Here is a 17,121-nt window from a genome sequence, read left to right as displayed (position 1 = left end):
AATTAAGTAAGGTATTTGCAAATTTTCAATAAAATTACTAATTCACTATATTACGTTACTGGCTTAAAATTAAAATTGCCATTCGTATCACCTGCTGAAGTAACCGATGAAACAATAATTACAAAAGGTTAGACCTACCTTCGCTTATTGATAGCACGGGCGAGGCACATTCCATCCTCGAGTCGCTGCTATCCGAAGATATACGACGAGAACGCTTTTTGCGTTTGCGCAATTTCTTTTCGATTTTTCTCATCTTGCGCCTAATGTATTCATCACAGTCTTCGTCACTACTCCTTTTCGGCATTTTCTTTGCAAGGCGGGTAGAATTTGAATTTACGTGTAGACTAGCGAAGCACTAAAACACGAATGAAGTTTGAACGAGCGACCGTTATGACGATTGCTTGGGGATACCAGTTTAGGATTTTATTTTACCTGTGTTATTTTTTTATTACTTTAAACTATTGTGTATGATTAGCGAGTAGTTGCACGAAACTACAATTATTCTTCTAATTTCGAGGAATGAAGCTCGATGTATAATTGAGAGACTCCGCTATGAACTTGAACCTTAGATTATTTATTTGCATGTCACATAGTGAAGTCAGGTCTAAAAACTTCACAGATCACAGAAACTAAAGGTGAAGTATATCTCTATGAAAAACTCAATAGGTACTTTAAGACGTCATGATGGTGGGAAGTGACTGGATGCGGGCAGCGCTGGCTGTACGGTCGTTGTGAAAATCAGTGGGGGACAGACCTTTATGTGAGTCACACTTTTGGTGGAAAGGATCAAAAAAATCCAAAAATTTTACTTCTATAATTCTTTAAAGCATGCGTTTAAAAATCCCATGGTAGGTATGCAGGTATTTAACTCGGAACGTACGTGTATTTAACTAGGGAAGACATTAACTTATTTTCCTGGTTATAGTTTTAACAATAAAGGCATAACTTAAAAATTGTACACTAGTACAATAAATTCAAAAATCTTGTGCAACTTGCACGTTTAATTTGATTGTGTTTTAAATCATTAGATTAAATATCACAGATTAAAGTCTAAATGTTATCAATCTGTAGTGTTGAGTCATTAAATTACTGAAATTAATAATGAACGTGATAAGATTTGACTATCCCATTTATATTAGCGAGTGCCTGATGTTTGTTATTAGACGCTGTCTGTGTATGAATGAGTGTAGTTTATTATTAGTGTTTTAATTTATTTTAAAATGATCTTATTATTTAAATTATTTTTGAGTGCACTCTGTATAGTTGTTGTAAATTCAAACCGCAACAATGTCATGGATTGGGATCTTTATGAAGAAGTTATTGATTTGCAGCAATGTGGAGAACAACTGGCCTATATACAAAACCATACTTTGCTAATGAGTCGATGTAAGTTTTAAATAATTTAAAATCACTATTCAACTATGAATGCTAATAATAAACAAGTCATCGAAGTAATTTATTTCAACTGTAGCATTTTTTTTCTGTATTCTTTATGTAAAATAATCATATTATTATGGATTTAAATCACTCACATTCCTAATAAAAGTTAACATCCATCAACATACCAAAACTTAAGTCTTTCTTACTAGATTATAATAACTCCTTACGATTTTTTACAGTCATTGACGCCAGCTTCAGATTTCCCCCTAGAAGTATTCTCAAAGGCAACACGAGAGACACGGGGAGCTATTTCCAATGTCTCGATATCAGTCATCAGACAACAGACATGGACATCAGAGGAAAGTACTCTGTTGTACGAATACCCTTACAACAAGACGACTTCGAGTTCCCAACTTTACCTGATATACCTGAATGGCCTGAATTACCCCCTTTACCGAATATCACCTGGCCTATAATTCCAAATCCAAATAGCACTGAAGAAGAATCAGGTGAATCCACTGAGGAACTGTTTGCCAAATTCCATGATTATCAGATGATGCGGTATGGTGCGCATTTTTTGTTGGGAGACGGCATCGAACCAAGGTTAGTTTGCTTATTAACTGTAATCCAGTTTCCAGTATACCTACCTATCATGTAGTCTTTCAGAGTTTAGGTCTGAGAAACCTGTATCAGACTTTTTAAGTCACTAAAGATGTCTGAAATGACACTATCAGATCAACAGTTGATCTTAACCTCTTTTATATTTACACTAGCGGCCCGCCCCGGCTTTGCATGGTTGCAATGGAATTTCCCGGATTTTCTCTTCTATAATATACATGTTTTATACCCATAAACATTCCTCTTGAGTCACTCTATCTATTGAAAAAACCGCATCAAAATCCGTTGCGATGGTTCTAAAGATCTGAGCATACATAGGGACAGACATCGTAAAGAGACTTTGTTTTATACTATGTAGTGAAGTTTCAAGCAATTAAACGGAACCTTAGACTTACGAATAAGATTTGAAAAATCAGATTAATAACTTAAATCTAAATAAATAATGATGATTTCAGAGCTGCAGCGGATAGTCCTTTAGCTGGGATGCAAATGGAACTGGCTATGTGCATCCCAAAAGTGTGCACATCAAAGTACGCTTTGGATTTCGTGACTTACAATGCAACTAGCAACTTGACCATGACTGAAGCTTTCGTCCGACTTCCAAATGACAAGCCGTGGGTAGCTGCTGATTACGTGGCAATGTAAGTATTAAAATCAAAATTCGAATCAAATGAAAAAAAATAACATTTTTACACTATCGAGATTCATCGTTACAATATTTTGCTGATTCATTAACTAAATTTTATTTCAAAAGTATTATCTCCTTTTAGCACCTGCATGGTTTTAAAATTCCGAGACAGATTAATAAATGGTGGTGTTATCTAAAGTTTGAGGATAATTTTATTGTTTTGATTTGATTTGATAAGTTCAATACTATTACATATTCTGTGGTTCAATCTTATTTTACTATTGAAAAGGGAACATGCTGCAATGGTTGCTTATCCATATAAATATGTATAAGAATTAGTCTATACCTACCATAATATAAGCTCATTATTTTGTTTAGAAGTTATTTAGGTTTTTTTTCTTTTTACAGAGTTATATTCTCCATAATTGGTCTTTTGACTGTGTTGAGCACTGGATATGATGTCCGACATACAATACTACTTGAAAGAGGTAAGATATGAAAATCATACAGAAAAATAACTATCAAGAACAAAATCATAATAAATAGAACCTCTATTGCTTTAAAAATTGAATTTCCCAATCGGTTTAGGAAATAATATTTAGTATTTTATCATCAAAGATTATCTAAAAATTAATTGGAAATTCTTATTTCGTGTAAATTATTATCGTTAAAGATTAAAATTATGATTCACTTGCAAAAATTTTAAGAAGAATAGAAAAATTGCTGTAAGAACTTGGATGCCACCATAGTATTGTTTATGGGAATAATTCTACGTTTTTTTTATTTATAGATCCAAAGAGAGCCAATAAGATCTGCACACTATTTTCTGTCTACACTAACACGAAAAACTTTTTCGTTTTCGCTTCGAATCCCAATGCGATTACTTGCCTTGATGGAATCCGCTCCTTCGCCATGATGTGGGTCATCGTGGGACACACTTTTGTCACACAAGTGACTTATATTCCAGAGAATCCTTTGGATATACTTGAAGTAAGTAGCAGATATACTACCAAGAAGTTTATGTAAAATTCTTATTCAAACTTTCCCACATTTGCTCCCGCGTGACTTTATTGTATTTGAGATCTAAAATTTAGCTACTCGTGCCTATACTTTGCTTGTTTATTCATTCATCAGTGTGATTGAAAGCAGGATTTTACATATTTTATGAGATTTATTAAAATTTTGCATCTTTGTTTTAGTTTATGAAGTCATTTTGGGGCTTATGGATCACTAGTGCAACCATCACCGTAGACACATTCTTCATGATCAGCGGTTTGCTTATTGTCTACACGACAGCAGCAAAAGTATCAAGAAGTAAGTTGAATACACGTTTTCTGTTGTTTCGTAGTTTGTGACGTATGTTGATAATCATCTCCGTAAATTGATTTTGTGATATCTGGCGAAGACTAAATTATTTTCGAATCAAGGTAGATTTTAAAGATTTAGTGTTTAAACTGTAATTTGTTCTTTAAATAAAATCTAAAATTTCTAAGCAGGCAAATCTGGCAATTCAAGGCATGTCTTATCGTCACATCTTTTTTTGTCTCCATCTACCACTTCATCAATATTTACCTAAACTATCACTTGACTAATTTTTAATCTTTTCTTCCAGGATCTTTGATAAGAAAAATCCACCTCTTCTACCTTAATCGTATTCTGCGTATGTTCCCAATATTAGCAGCTATGGTTCTGATCGAAGCTTCGTTCCTTCATAGAACCACAGACGGTCCATACTGGAACGTGATGACCACGAACGTCAACGATTGTAGAACGAATTGGTGGAGTACTTTGCTGTTTATACAGAATTGGGTCAATCCTTTGAACCAGGTGAGTTTTGAAATTCTGTAGTCGTGTTTACTCTTGAAAACATAAGAAGTGTGTCTAATATTTTCTTATCTCAGTAGTCTGAGCAGTCACCCAGCAAGTTAAAGGTTGTAGATTTAAATCCCACCGCAGAAAATACTTCAAGTACAAAACATTAAAACTCCAATTTTTTTTCAGTGCCTGTACCACACCTGGTATCTTGCCGTGGACATGCAACTACATATTGCATCTCCCATCATATTGTTCTGGATCTTGGGACAGCGTTCCTTCAGTGCCTGGTGCGCCATGGTCGCATCTCTCATCGCGGCAATTGTTGGAGCCACAACGTACAACTTTATCAACAATTTCCAATCTGCCGTTATTCCTTTAGGGTATGTATTATTAGTATTAGGACGTCCACTGCTGAATATAGGCCTCCCCCAATGCTTTCAATGTTGCCTGGTTGGTAGCGTCCTGCGTCCAGCGCCTTCTTGCTACCTTTATGATGTCGTCGGTCCACCTTGTGGGTGGACGTCTCACGCTGCGTTTTCCGGTACGCGGCTTCCACTCCAAAACATTGCTGCCCCATCGGCCGTCAGTTCTGAGTACTATGTGCCCCTTGCCACTTCAGCTTGCTAATCCGTCGTACTTGTATAGTCCACATCAAAATAATAGTTTAAGTATTGTTAGCGTTACTTCCTTTTGCAATCAACGATTCTGTATCAATTCTGTGGCTTCACCAACTTGTTAGAGAAATGCCAGTTTTTAATATCTCGGACTATAGATTGACAGACTTCTTGTTCTGATACAAACTAGGTACTTTACTGTCTCCATCTATTACAGACGACCTGCTGGAGATTTACCTGTTTACTTGAGCAGTTATTACTTCCACACATTAAACCGAATTTCGCCATTCATCATCGGAATGATGGTTGGGTACGTGCTTCACCTGTATCGGGGGAAGACGGTCCGGATGCCAAAGGTATGTTTGAGTTATATTATAGTGAACAATTCATTCATTGATCCATCCAATGTGGGATAGGCTTGGCCACGGTAATACTAATACCGTGGCTTGGCGTCGTCACCGTCATCATCATCACAATTGCCACTGCAGACACTTCTATTTTTCCAAAAGCAAATGGAAGACTTGGTCCAGTTATTTGTCCTACTTGACAGGCTTATAAGGACTTCGTAACGCTTAATGAATATAAGTATAGGCCTTTATGAACCGACATAACTACGAGCTGTGGGTAGGTACAAGTACAGATAAAAATTGATCTGTACGATTCAATAGGATATTCAGTTTTATGTGTCATCAAACAATGAATAAGTTTAAACTAACCGTAAACCGTAATCTTAATCTTCTAATCAATGTTTACATTGTGCTTCCAATAAACGATATAGTTTCTAAAACTAAGTACCTAGCATTAGAAGCTCGTGAGTGGCATTAATTTTATCAAATTTCTCATAAAATTGATCCACGTGCCAAAATCTATATCATAATGGCCGATTTATGTCATAATCTGATAGATTGTGTAATGGATAAGAATAATAAAATTCAATATAATCATACTCGTACCTATCTAATAGATGGAGATATAATATTTGAATGTTAGTTTAAAGGAAACCATAAATATCTCAATTACGTATAAGCCCGCAGATTATTAAGGCCCAAAACAGACGGTGAAACGCAACTGCAACTGCTAGTTACTTTTGAGTTGCATCTAAGTTTCTGCCATAGCGTCCGTTGAGAGACCACACGTCATGACGCGACCAGTTTGAAAGTTTCAAACTGGTTTCATAATGCAACTCAAAAGTAACTAGCAGTTGCAGTTTCGTTGCAGTTGCGTTTCACCGTCTGTTCTGGGCCTTACTCTTAAGTTCCCAGATGAATATGTAGATTATGTACATGTTAATTAGTAAAATCCTCCATTTGCATCTGGAAAATTAGAGAGTCGTGCACCTGCGGCGGAGACTGAACTACCTGAGGATGATGATGTTAGTTAGTAGAATGATATTATTTGTTCTAAGAGATCGCAATTTGAAGCTTTACACAATATTAATTTAACACTAGCTATTCTAGCGAACTTCGTACCGTCAGTAAAAAGTTGTCTTAACTTATCTATAAAATCGCAATATTAATTTCTGAAGGCAGCTTTTGTTTAACATTTTTTAATTTTCCAGGCATTAGCTGGTTTCCTCTGGCTCGTAGCAGCTGTAGTGTCATTCATGATCATCTTCACCACGTACTTCAACATCCAGCCTGACTGGGACAACCAGCTGGCTGATAACATCATCAACTCTTCGATTAGACCAGCCTGGGCTGTTTGCATTGGTTGGCTGGTCTTCGCGTGTAAGAGCGGCTATGCAGGTGAGTTGAATTTCTTGGTTCAGTTTTTATAAGTGGCAACAGTGTGTTATAATATCAATAGTATGATGTTCTTCACTTTTGTGGTCACTTAACTGATGGAAGTTTCTTACCATGTAACTATCAGTTAGTATTATATCCGTTTGCCCAAAAAAGTATAGTATACATGCTACTTTTATTGTGCTGATTTTTCCATCGTCGGATAACTTTTAAACTGAAGAATAAGTTTGGGACATTGACAATTTCAGTATGGAAAATATGTCAAAATGACAAGTTTATTCTTCAATTAAAAATTATCCGGCGATGGCTAAATCAGCCCTTTTTGACACAAATCTATACTAATATTATAAAGCTGAAGAGTTTGNTAAGATGTATGCACTCGGCATATTATTTTTTTCAATTGAATGTTCATCCCAGTGAACAAAATCAAATGAAGGGTTAATGCGAAAAGAACATATTTAGTTTTTCACCCTCGGTAACATTTGTCATGGAATGACCCTTTATAGTTCACCTGTGCCCACGATAGTAGCCTTTCCCCAAAATACTCAAAAAACATCGCGTGACTGACACCACCCTCGATTGCCACCCTCCGAAAGTCAACAGGTGTCGTTCCATTGAATAATTAAAGACAACACCGACGCGGGCGTTTCCTTGCTTATTCTGGCATCATTATCCTATCGTGACTTCACGAGGAAAATAAGTAGGCTGGCTGCACAGACTACGCGTACGCAATATAAAACTTACGCCCGTATTCACAAACAATAAGGACATTAAGGACTCACAGTGCGCGTGGACGCACAGGGTGACACGAACAACCAACCAATCACAGAGCTCTATTCAATGCTGTGCGGTCGATTTGCTGCTTCACTTAAGCAAGCATCGTTTGTGAATACGGCCGTTAATATATTTTTTGTACACAAATCAAAGTCTTTTATGATACAGAAACTATGAATGATTTCATCGCGTTTTCAGATCTTACATGACGTGTTCAGCGGAATTACTTATTTATTCAACCTTGGAATTGAAATTCGTATGATAAAATTACAATGCATTATATTCAGACTACGAGTATTTGAACAAAGCAAAGTTGTTCAATATCCGCTGTTTCGTGAATTATCGCCAAATAAGAAGCTGGAGTTGGCCTTAATATCGGAACAGTAAATAAAAAGGCACAAGGCCAAAGCTCTTTCCTTGCTAAAGCAAGTTGTGAACACGAGTAAAATCTTAATAGGATTCTGAATTGGGTCAAGGAAAGTTATCTTCAGACCTCGGCTCCTAGTTTTGCGACTTTAGTTTTTAACGAAGAAGAAAGCGAATAACGATAGTCAAAATTTAGCGATGTTTACCAACGAATACACACGCAACGGTTAAGATGCGAGTAGGGCATGTAATATCGGAAGGTTTTCAATTCCGATATTGGATTCCGATATTAGATCTCAATATCGGAATTCCGATATTAATATCGGAATTGAGTTCATGTGTTATAAAATTAATATTTGGTTATATTCGTAAGAATTCTGGATTGTTTACAATAAAATAATGATTTTAATCAAAATATTTTATTTGGTACAAAACAGCACTTCATAAAATTGAAGTATTTTAAAACCATTTTTACGTTATGGGTATCCATTGCATTTGGTTTTTTATATGACAAGAGGCAAACGACCAGACGGATCACCTGATAATAAATGATTACTGATAATGAGCCTATATGGACTAGCAAATAATTAAAGTGTTTTTGTAAAACCACAGGTATCAAACAAACTTTTACTCCTTCATTATTATTACCCTGTTTTATGTTGGCGGAACGAATTTTAGAGTCATTCAAATCACGTGTTACAAAAATTGTAGAGAGTGGTAAAAAACTTGAATATGCTCGAGCATTTGTTCCTTTTTGATTATCGATGTACAACTCACAAAACCACGAGCCATCATCATCATCATCATCATGTCAGCCATAGGACGTCCACTGCTGAACACAGGCTTCGATGCTGATTTTCACAATGGCCGGTTGGTGGCGGTCTGCATCCAGTGCCTTCCTGCTACCTTTATGAGGTCGTCGGTCCACCTTGTGATTATGAGTCCTACGCTGCGCTTTCCGGTACGGGCCTCCACTTCAGAACCTTGCTGCCTCATCGTCCGTCTGTTTTGCGTACTAAAGCAGAACCATTGGAAGACCTTATCACAATGCTTGAAGACCTTAATCGAGTATCCCAACAGGTAGGCCTTCGGATGAATATGGAAAAAACGAAGCTTATGTCGAATGCCCATGTTGCTCCTTACCCAGTTTCGGTTAGGAGCTCGATTCTCGAGATTGCTGACAAGTAAGTATGTCTATTTCGGACAAACGATCAGCTAGGTAGTTAGATGCAATTTCGAGAAAGAGGTAAATCGTCCAATACGAAGACAAAAGTCTTCAATTAGTGTGTGTTACCAGTGATGATATACGGCTCGAAAACGTGGCCTTTGAATATAGGGCACGACGTGCTATGGAGAGGGATAAGCTTGGTGTTTCTTTACGAGATCTAATCAGAAATGAGGAGCTCTGTAAACTAACTAAGGTCGCTGACGTAGTCCGACGGATTAGCAAGCTGAAGTGGCAATGGGCAGGGCACATAGTACGCAGAACTGACGGTCCATAGTCCAGTAAAATTAATGTTTGAAAGGGAGTTGAGACATTGTTCTTTGTTGACCAAGTACCTATGGCAAATGCTAAAATTGATCTAGAACAAGTTAAATTAACCATTAATAGTAAAGATATTAAAAAAAAAAAGCGATGGTGAGAGACATGAGAAAATCATTGGTCGTTGCCAATCATGTACTTTGGGCTTTGTGGCAGGTTGTGGCGAGTTTAAACGCTTTGTTTAAAATCTCAATTAAAACTTTTATCTGATTCCGATATTACGATATTGGGTCGCTCAATATCGGAATTGAAATATCGGATCTCGCAGTCCGAGATTCCGATATTACGAGATTCCGAGATTCCGATATTCATGCCCTAGATGCGAGCAAAAAGGGGCTACATGTAAAATACCTACACAAAATAGTTCCAAACTTTAAATTGATGTCCTGTTTTAGAAGTAAGTCACACAACGAAGTAATTATAAAAATATCATAATTTAGTGTAGTGTATTTCCATCCACCCACATTGTAAATATTGTTTTTATCGCCCTAACTCCATGACATTGTCGTCGACCTGTAAAATTGGTCAGCGGATCTGAGTGAGACGATTGATAAACCCTCCGTCTATTAAACTAACTCTTTGTCCTCAGTCAGTCGTAAATAAAACTTCACTTACGTAAGAGATATACCTACTATCTAAGTAGCATAGTCAAATACCGAAGTAGGTCAAGGAATGTCCTCATCCCGAAGGCGACAGCCAGACGTGCGCTCGGCGAGGCTAAAGTATCGCACGTTATCCTTGTGAGGTCACCACAGCTATGTTACTGAGGACATTTGCATTGACGCCTCCAGCTATAAATCCTGGCCTTAATGCTTGTTGCTGCTTAATGTCCTTAATAAAATGATAAAGTCGTCCAGATAATATTCTGCTTGTTTGTATCGTCATGTTATTGTTATGATACTTTTAGACTTCTTCTTGGAACGCTGAATATGACCATTTGGCTGAGCAATAGCAACATCATCACATCATTAATAAACACCATGAATAATTCGTAAGTTTAGCTTCACATCTAACGATACCTAAAAACGTTTCTGAATACAAAGTAAACGGAATGATGTCAACAATGACTCAAAGTAATCGTTTCAAACCTATAGCAAGAAGGAACAATGGTGTTGATAAGTGTACGGTTGTGTTAAAATTGGCCTTTTAATCATTTATTTGCACTTTATGCGCACAGTGGGTGTCTGACGATGTAACTAGTTATCAATTGTTGTTAGTTGGAAGTACAGTCTTTGTACTTTGATGATGTTATAATAAAAAGGCACTTGTAGTCTGTGAGATTAGTGGAAAGAGTTGGCCAGTTAAACTGGCAAGCGAGCGTTGGCAGGATTATTTACCGCCCAAGCTTATAAACCCCAACGAGGCAGTCTCGGCAACAAGAAACTGGTTGTTACACCTAGTTATTCGAGTAACGCACACAGACGCGTTCTTACTACGTAGTGAAGTGACATCATCGACCGTCGCAGGCGACGCGAAGGCGCCTATTTTGACTTGCACGCCTATGGAATTAGGGGATATAACTTGGCTCTCTATTGCATTATCTAATTAATATTCAAACGAAATTACTTCGTTTCTCCCTCTATAGTCTTTTCAAGGTAGGAATTTATTCCAAATCTTCCTTATTAAACTTGCTAATCTAAGTTTATAAATCAACTGGTACACGCAGACTTACCAGACTCGGATAGAACAGTAACCCGTTTTACATCAACAGTAAACATCAAACATAATAAGTATGTATAATGTATAGGTAATACAATGTACGTCTCGTCTCGGTGACCTTAGAACATTCATTTCCATTTAAGCTGGGGGTAAAACTTGGATGGGGTCCTTCGGGATAACAAGTTTCTGATGTATGGGAATTTTATTATTAATGTTGTTCAGACACATATCGGTTGTGTATTTTTGTTGCAAAATCGGCTTTATTGCAACTTCTTGAGATTCCGCAGTGTAGAGCTTGATATCTTGTATGGACTTAAGTAAATCTCAGCATTCATTTTTAATATATTTGTAAAGAAAACCTATTTTGAGGTTGTCTTTGGTTTATTTTTTCTTTAAGAGTAAAATGTCATGTCACACGAGCATGTCATGTGTCATGGAGATGTATTTTATAAATTACCGATAAAATGTTAATATTGTTTTAAATCGGTTAATGAGACGGAATAAGAGCTTTGAATGTTAATTCTGTTATTTATTTTCAGGTGAGCTAACATTTTATTTAATAGAAAATTGAATTTTGTTTTGAAAACTGTAAAGTTAGGTTTTGAGCAATAAATCTGTTATTTATTTTCAGAAACGCATAAATGCTTTTATTTCGAACAATATCATTATAAATTAACATTCGCTGCAATTATTTCAAGAAAAATGGAGAAGTTGAGATTTGACTTTACTGTGAAGCCATCGGCAGATGGAAAGTCAAACACCATTTGCATTACCTCAATAGGTACACCTGAAGGAAAGGTTTTTGAAATGCCCCAAGAGTACCAACCTGTAAACCTACACCAAGTAATCTGCAATACGTCTAACTATGTCAAGGTAAAAAAAACATTGATCAAAAGACATCAAATAAGGAGAATTTGGATAACCTTGACGAAAGATATCTCAGATGTATATTTGGATGAGGAACAGAATTGTTATTTATTTTCAGAACGGCATAAATGCTTTTATTTCGAACAATATCATTATATTTATTTAGATAATTATATTTATCTATTGTCAATAAACATTTATTTTTTAAATAATTGTTAATGTCAATTACATGGAATTTGCATTGATTATATGTCAGTGTATTCAATGTCAAATTCAATTTATATCTTAAATTATTTTCCTCCTGTGGCAAGCTTCTACTGTAGGGGAATGTGAACAAAATTATTTTATCTACATTAAGTAAACATAAGCTATCAAAAATATTTAGTAGGTCTTTTTTGCCTACATTGCCTTTACAACCATTTACCATTTTGATTTACAACGTTCGTTCGTTCGTTCAATCGCTTGTTTATAATCGTTCCACATTGGAACGATAAATAAAAGGCGCGGATATGCAACAGACTGACTTTAATGACAGGAGGCAAAGACATTACATCTGGCGGCAAAGGCAATAACAATATACAGCCTAGATGGCGCAATAGTCGCCTCAACAACGTATCATCTCTCCCCACCTAATCTACATTAAACTGACTAATACTTAACTAAACTATCAGATTAAAATTACAAACTAAATCGCCAACAAAATCCTTAAATTAAGATATTAAATTATTCTAGTACAGAATTCAAGCGGAGGCGCCTTTCACGGTTAAAGGCACGCAGAGCCCGAGCAGACGCGCCTGGTGGCGGCGCCGGCGAGCTGGTCTCCGCGCCCGCGCCCTCTGCGGCGCCCTCACTAGCCCCCGGCGCTAGACCAGCCGCTTCGGCCTCACCACAAGCCGCGTCGCCGCGCTCTTCCTTAGTTACATCCTCATTTANACGTGTAGACTAGCGAAGCACTAAAACACGAATGAAGTTTGAACGAGCGACCGTTATGACGATTGCTTGGGGATACCAGTTTAGGATTTTATTTTACCCGTGTTATTTTTTTATTACTTTAAACTATTGTGTATGATTAGCGAGTAGTTGCACGAAACTACAATTATTCTTCTAATTTCGAGGAATGAAGCTCGATGTATAATAATAAAACAAATACCTGTTTTTCTGTTTCGGGTGTTACATCGCCGAAGTAACAAGAAAACACACTTAAAACTTGATGATTATCCATTTTTTTTGGGCTATGACGCTATCTACCAATACTATGATAAATACCCTCGAATCATATAGTGGCAAAACGTTTCACAGATTGATAGTTTTTTTTTAAATCGTATTACCAATAATTAGAGAGAAAATGATCATTCAGACAGTTGACATAAGTATAGACTTTGAAGACTAATAACTTATTTCTTTTTACTATATAACAACTAATAAAATTACTTGTTTCTTTCAGATTTTTTTTGTTGCACATTATAATTTGGAATGTTTACTTTCAAAATTCATCAGATTTAACCCTTAATTTGGCAGACTCATTATTTATCAAAAAATAAAAATACATCGTCGGATTTATGTTCTTAGGGTTATTTATAGGTCAGAAAAAAATATATAAAAAATCGGAACTTCACCAAATAGAAAAAAAACAATGTTCATCCCGATGAACACTGCCAAATATATGGAGAATTTTAACTGTTCATTGGGGTGAACATTGCCAATTTAGGGTAGCGGCATTAAATTAAAACAATTATTCATATAAAAAGTAAAATTTATATTATAAAACGCTTTTTGGTGCACAAAATAGTAAGAAAGTGACTATTACCATACAATTTTGTGTGATCGTTGAGGTAAAACAATGTTTAATGTTTTTAAAGAAAAATATCATAATTTTTTATTCATGTAACTTAAAAGTGGACAAGTCGCACTAAATAATAAAAAAACAGCTCCCACATTTATAAAATATATTCTTCAGGGTTTAAATAAAAAAGTAAAAATGATTTTAATCAAAAATATTCTTTGGAACTACAAACTTTGAATCTACAAACAACCGCTAAATTAAAATATGTAATTATTTTGCATGAAAATTTAGAAAACAATTATGTCCACTTCTACCAGTAACAAAACATTATTCTGATATTACATTTCATGCAATATACAGTATTAAGCTGCCAACATCCCAAACAAAATAAAAAATTACTCTAAATAAAGAAATTAGTCCACTGAAATAAAATTAAGCAAAAATAAACGTTTCATAGCCTATTTGACAACGTTCACTGGGATGAACAATCAAAGATTATTAGTAATTTGGCAATGTTCACTGGGATGAACACTCGACTTTGACCTGGTATAACATGGCTTATTTATTAAATGAGCATTGTAAATCAATCAAGTTATTAATCATGAACACTATGCAACACGTTAAAACCCCTGTCATTACTCAATTATAATAAAAAACATGTAAAGCTTGAATAAACACCTTGACACTAAAGCCTGGTCTTCGCTATGGCCGGCATTTTGGCTAAAATTAACACTTTCAGACTGTGACTAGCACATAAAAATATTTTTCTACCAAAACTTAAGTATATTTTCTAGTGAAAAAAAAAAAACTTACCAGAAATTAAGATGNAAGTCGCGAGCAAAAGCTATTTGTAAAATAATTAGACTAAATTATTAAAAGTGCCTACCCAAAGTCATTATTCCACGCGGACGAAGTCGCGGGCACAGCTAGTTACAAATAAATAAAGCGTTGTCCTCAGAGAATGAGTCTTGTATTTTATGTTTTTTTTTTTGTTTTGAACCTATCTGATGTATAGCGTCACGCTAAAAAAGCAGATGTGACTCTACATCGTATCATATCTACACTTTCTAAAAATCGTTACGTTATCGAAATACAATATTATCCTTTGTGTTTCAGGTCCAATCAACTGGGTGTTATCGCTGCACATATTCAAGATCCTTGGCCGTCTCTCATACGCAATGTACATCGTACATTTCCCGTTAATATTTTTGATGAACGCCACTACACTTCATCCTATTTACTTTGCTGTGAATTACTCTGTAAGTTTATCGCAATCAACATCATCATTTTAATTTTCAACCATTGCACGTCCACTGAACATAGACCTCCCTCAATGATTTTCACAATGGCCGGTTTGTGGCGGCCTGCATCCAGCACCTTCCTGCTACCTTTATGAGGTTGTTGATTCACCTTGTGCGTGGACGTCCTACGCTTCCATTTATTACAATATTTGAAATCTATTATGATATTTTTAATGTTTCATATGCACTTATTGAACAAGGAAAATAATTGAATTTTATTTTTCTTTCAGATGTACAAATTCTTTGTGGATTTCACACTGACCGTAATTGCGGCTTTCTGTTTGACCGTATTCATAGATGCTCCTTTGACAAGCATTATCAAGATCTTCTTGGGTGGAGGTAATATTTTTTATTATTCAGCAAGTTTTATATAGAGAACAGCTGAGCACGGCAAGCTAACACACTAGCATCTTACGTCCTTCTAATTGGTTTCATTTTGCAACAAAAAAGTATAGTCTAATGTGATGTTGGCTGTTCTAATCGAATGTGACCCTAACATTAAAAGCTGCCATAAAAATAGTTTCAGGTTACGAAAAAATAAATGTAACTACGGATAAAAAAACTGGCCTTAAACTTTATACAGAGCCAAGAATACAAAGTTTTCGTTTAACCTTAGCTTACCTGCCAAATCTTCTCTCTTTTTTTGCAGGATCAAGACCACCACTAAAAGTGGTACCACCTTCTGCACCGAAAGATCCAGAATTGGCTTTCAAAGCTGTGGACGTAGTGGACAACTCCTTACCAAATGATTACATGGCTAAGACGAGAATGTAACTGACGTTTTTACGGTTACAGAGAAACCACATTGATCTTTTCTCATTATTGGTTTAGTTTTGAAAATCAATATTGATTTTGTGGCAGGAGTGATCTGCAGTTTAATTACCTCCTTTTTATAAGGTTTTGTTTAGAAAATAATAAGTGACAATGATTTTGTACTCGTAGTTGCTTATTTATTATTTGACAATATGACGACGGCACCATAAGTTAAACTGTGGTATCATAAGTGTTATTTGCTTTTTTGCAACAAAATAATAATTATTTTGTCACAATTTGTAGATCTATTGCTATACAATGCAAAATATTTAGTCGTAAGTTTGTAAATATTAAAATAGTTCCTATTTATTTTAAGTAGTTGTTCATTTGAATTTATTGTAATAATTGTAAAAAAAATATTGTGATTTAGTTTTAATAAGTATAATAATAAATAAAAATATATTGTTATAACTCATTGTTATAATTTTATTACACCAAAACTCAGTAGTCTTTACTCATGTGGTAGCAGTAACAATATTTTACAAAGCATAATGAAAACAAATGATAATGATAAAAGTGATTCCTCATTTTCGGTATTTTAAATTGTATGACGAGTGACACTGATAGAGCATTGATTAAAAGTGATAATACTCGTAAAGGTTGGCCCAGATAACCCTATCTCTAATACATTTTTTTACTTTACAAATTAAATGACACCTTAATGTCACGACTAATGCTGAGCCAAGGGCACAATATGACACTCAAAACCATTTTTTGATTTTAATCTTATTATGTATTGTGTGCTAAATAAATTATATTATATTTTTCTATTTTATAAATATACTCAACGTCAAATAAATCGCACCTTCCGCGACGCGAACTTTAAAGATTTTCTTCTGACACAATCATGGCGCCCCAACAATACTGGTGTTATTTGAAAGCCCAAAAAATATCCTTAACCTTTAACTATGGACGTGAAAAAATAATCACACTCCCATGGACGTCGGGTCTCACAGACCCCTATCTAACATTCTTCTTATTTTCATATCTGAATTAATTTGAATTTATTAAAGAGTTGATATATATCTAATAACTATTAATAAAGGATATTTAGTAGTAAATGTAATCAAATTCTTACCATCATTTATTTTTTTTTGCAAATTTTAAAAACTTAGACGTTTTTCAGTGTTAATTGACTTGCCATCACATGTAGGCTCCTTGATTACAGTAGACTATTAATTAATAATAGTAATATTTTTTTCCTTGCTAATTAATAAC

General features: G+C 35.3%; 2 protein-coding genes across 2 annotated transcripts in view; one reads left to right on the top strand and one right to left on the bottom strand.

Annotated features, from left to right (window-relative positions):
• LOC114353199 (leiomodin-2-like) overlaps positions 1-310 on the bottom strand; it is a 1,779-nt gene extending 1,469 nt beyond the window's left edge. Inside the window, exon 1 of the mRNA XM_028305081.1 lies at positions 139-310. Coding sequence (XP_028160882.1) covers positions 139-304 — 166 coding nt within the window. The 5' untranslated portion in view covers positions 305-310. The remainder of the gene's footprint in view (positions 1-138) is intronic.
• An 853-nt stretch (positions 311-1,163) lies between these two features.
• Positions 1,164-16,203, top strand: LOC114353194 (O-acyltransferase like protein-like). Its single transcript, XM_028305066.1, has 13 exons — positions 1,164-1,386; positions 1,620-1,983; positions 2,454-2,639; positions 3,035-3,114; positions 3,417-3,616; positions 3,826-3,940; positions 4,239-4,453; positions 4,628-4,821; positions 5,273-5,411; positions 6,614-6,800; positions 14,906-15,048; positions 15,321-15,429; positions 15,740-16,203. Exons 1-13 carry the CDS (start codon positions 1,221-1,223, stop codon positions 15,862-15,864), a joined length of 2,223 nt encoding a protein of 740 aa, XP_028160867.1. The 5' UTR covers positions 1,164-1,220; the 3' UTR covers positions 15,865-16,203.
• The last annotated feature ends 918 nt before the right edge of the window (positions 16,204-17,121 follow it).

The sequence above is a fragment of the Ostrinia furnacalis genome, unplaced genomic scaffold (assembly GCF_004193835.3).
Source record: "Ostrinia furnacalis isolate ACB-3 unplaced genomic scaffold, ASM419383v2 OfSCF1635, whole genome shotgun sequence".
Classification (NCBI taxonomy): Eukaryota; Metazoa; Arthropoda; class Insecta; order Lepidoptera; family Crambidae; genus Ostrinia; species Ostrinia furnacalis.
This window is presented reverse-complemented; position numbering and strand designations above follow the sequence as displayed.

Excerpts from the sequence above, each read along its gene's own strand:
- LOC114353194 (XM_028305066.1), top strand. The coding sequence starts at position 1,221 with ATGATCTTATTATTTAAATTATTTTTGAGTGCACTCTGTATAGTTGTT. Across the intron at positions 2,640-3,034 it reads GCTGCTGATTACGTGGCAAT|AGTTATATTCTCCATAATTG; the intron begins GTAAGTATTAAA and ends TTCTTTTTACAG. Across the intron at positions 6,801-14,905 it reads GTGTAAGAGCGGCTATGCAG|GTCCAATCAACTGGGTGTTA; the intron begins GTGAGTTGAATT and ends TTTGTGTTTCAG.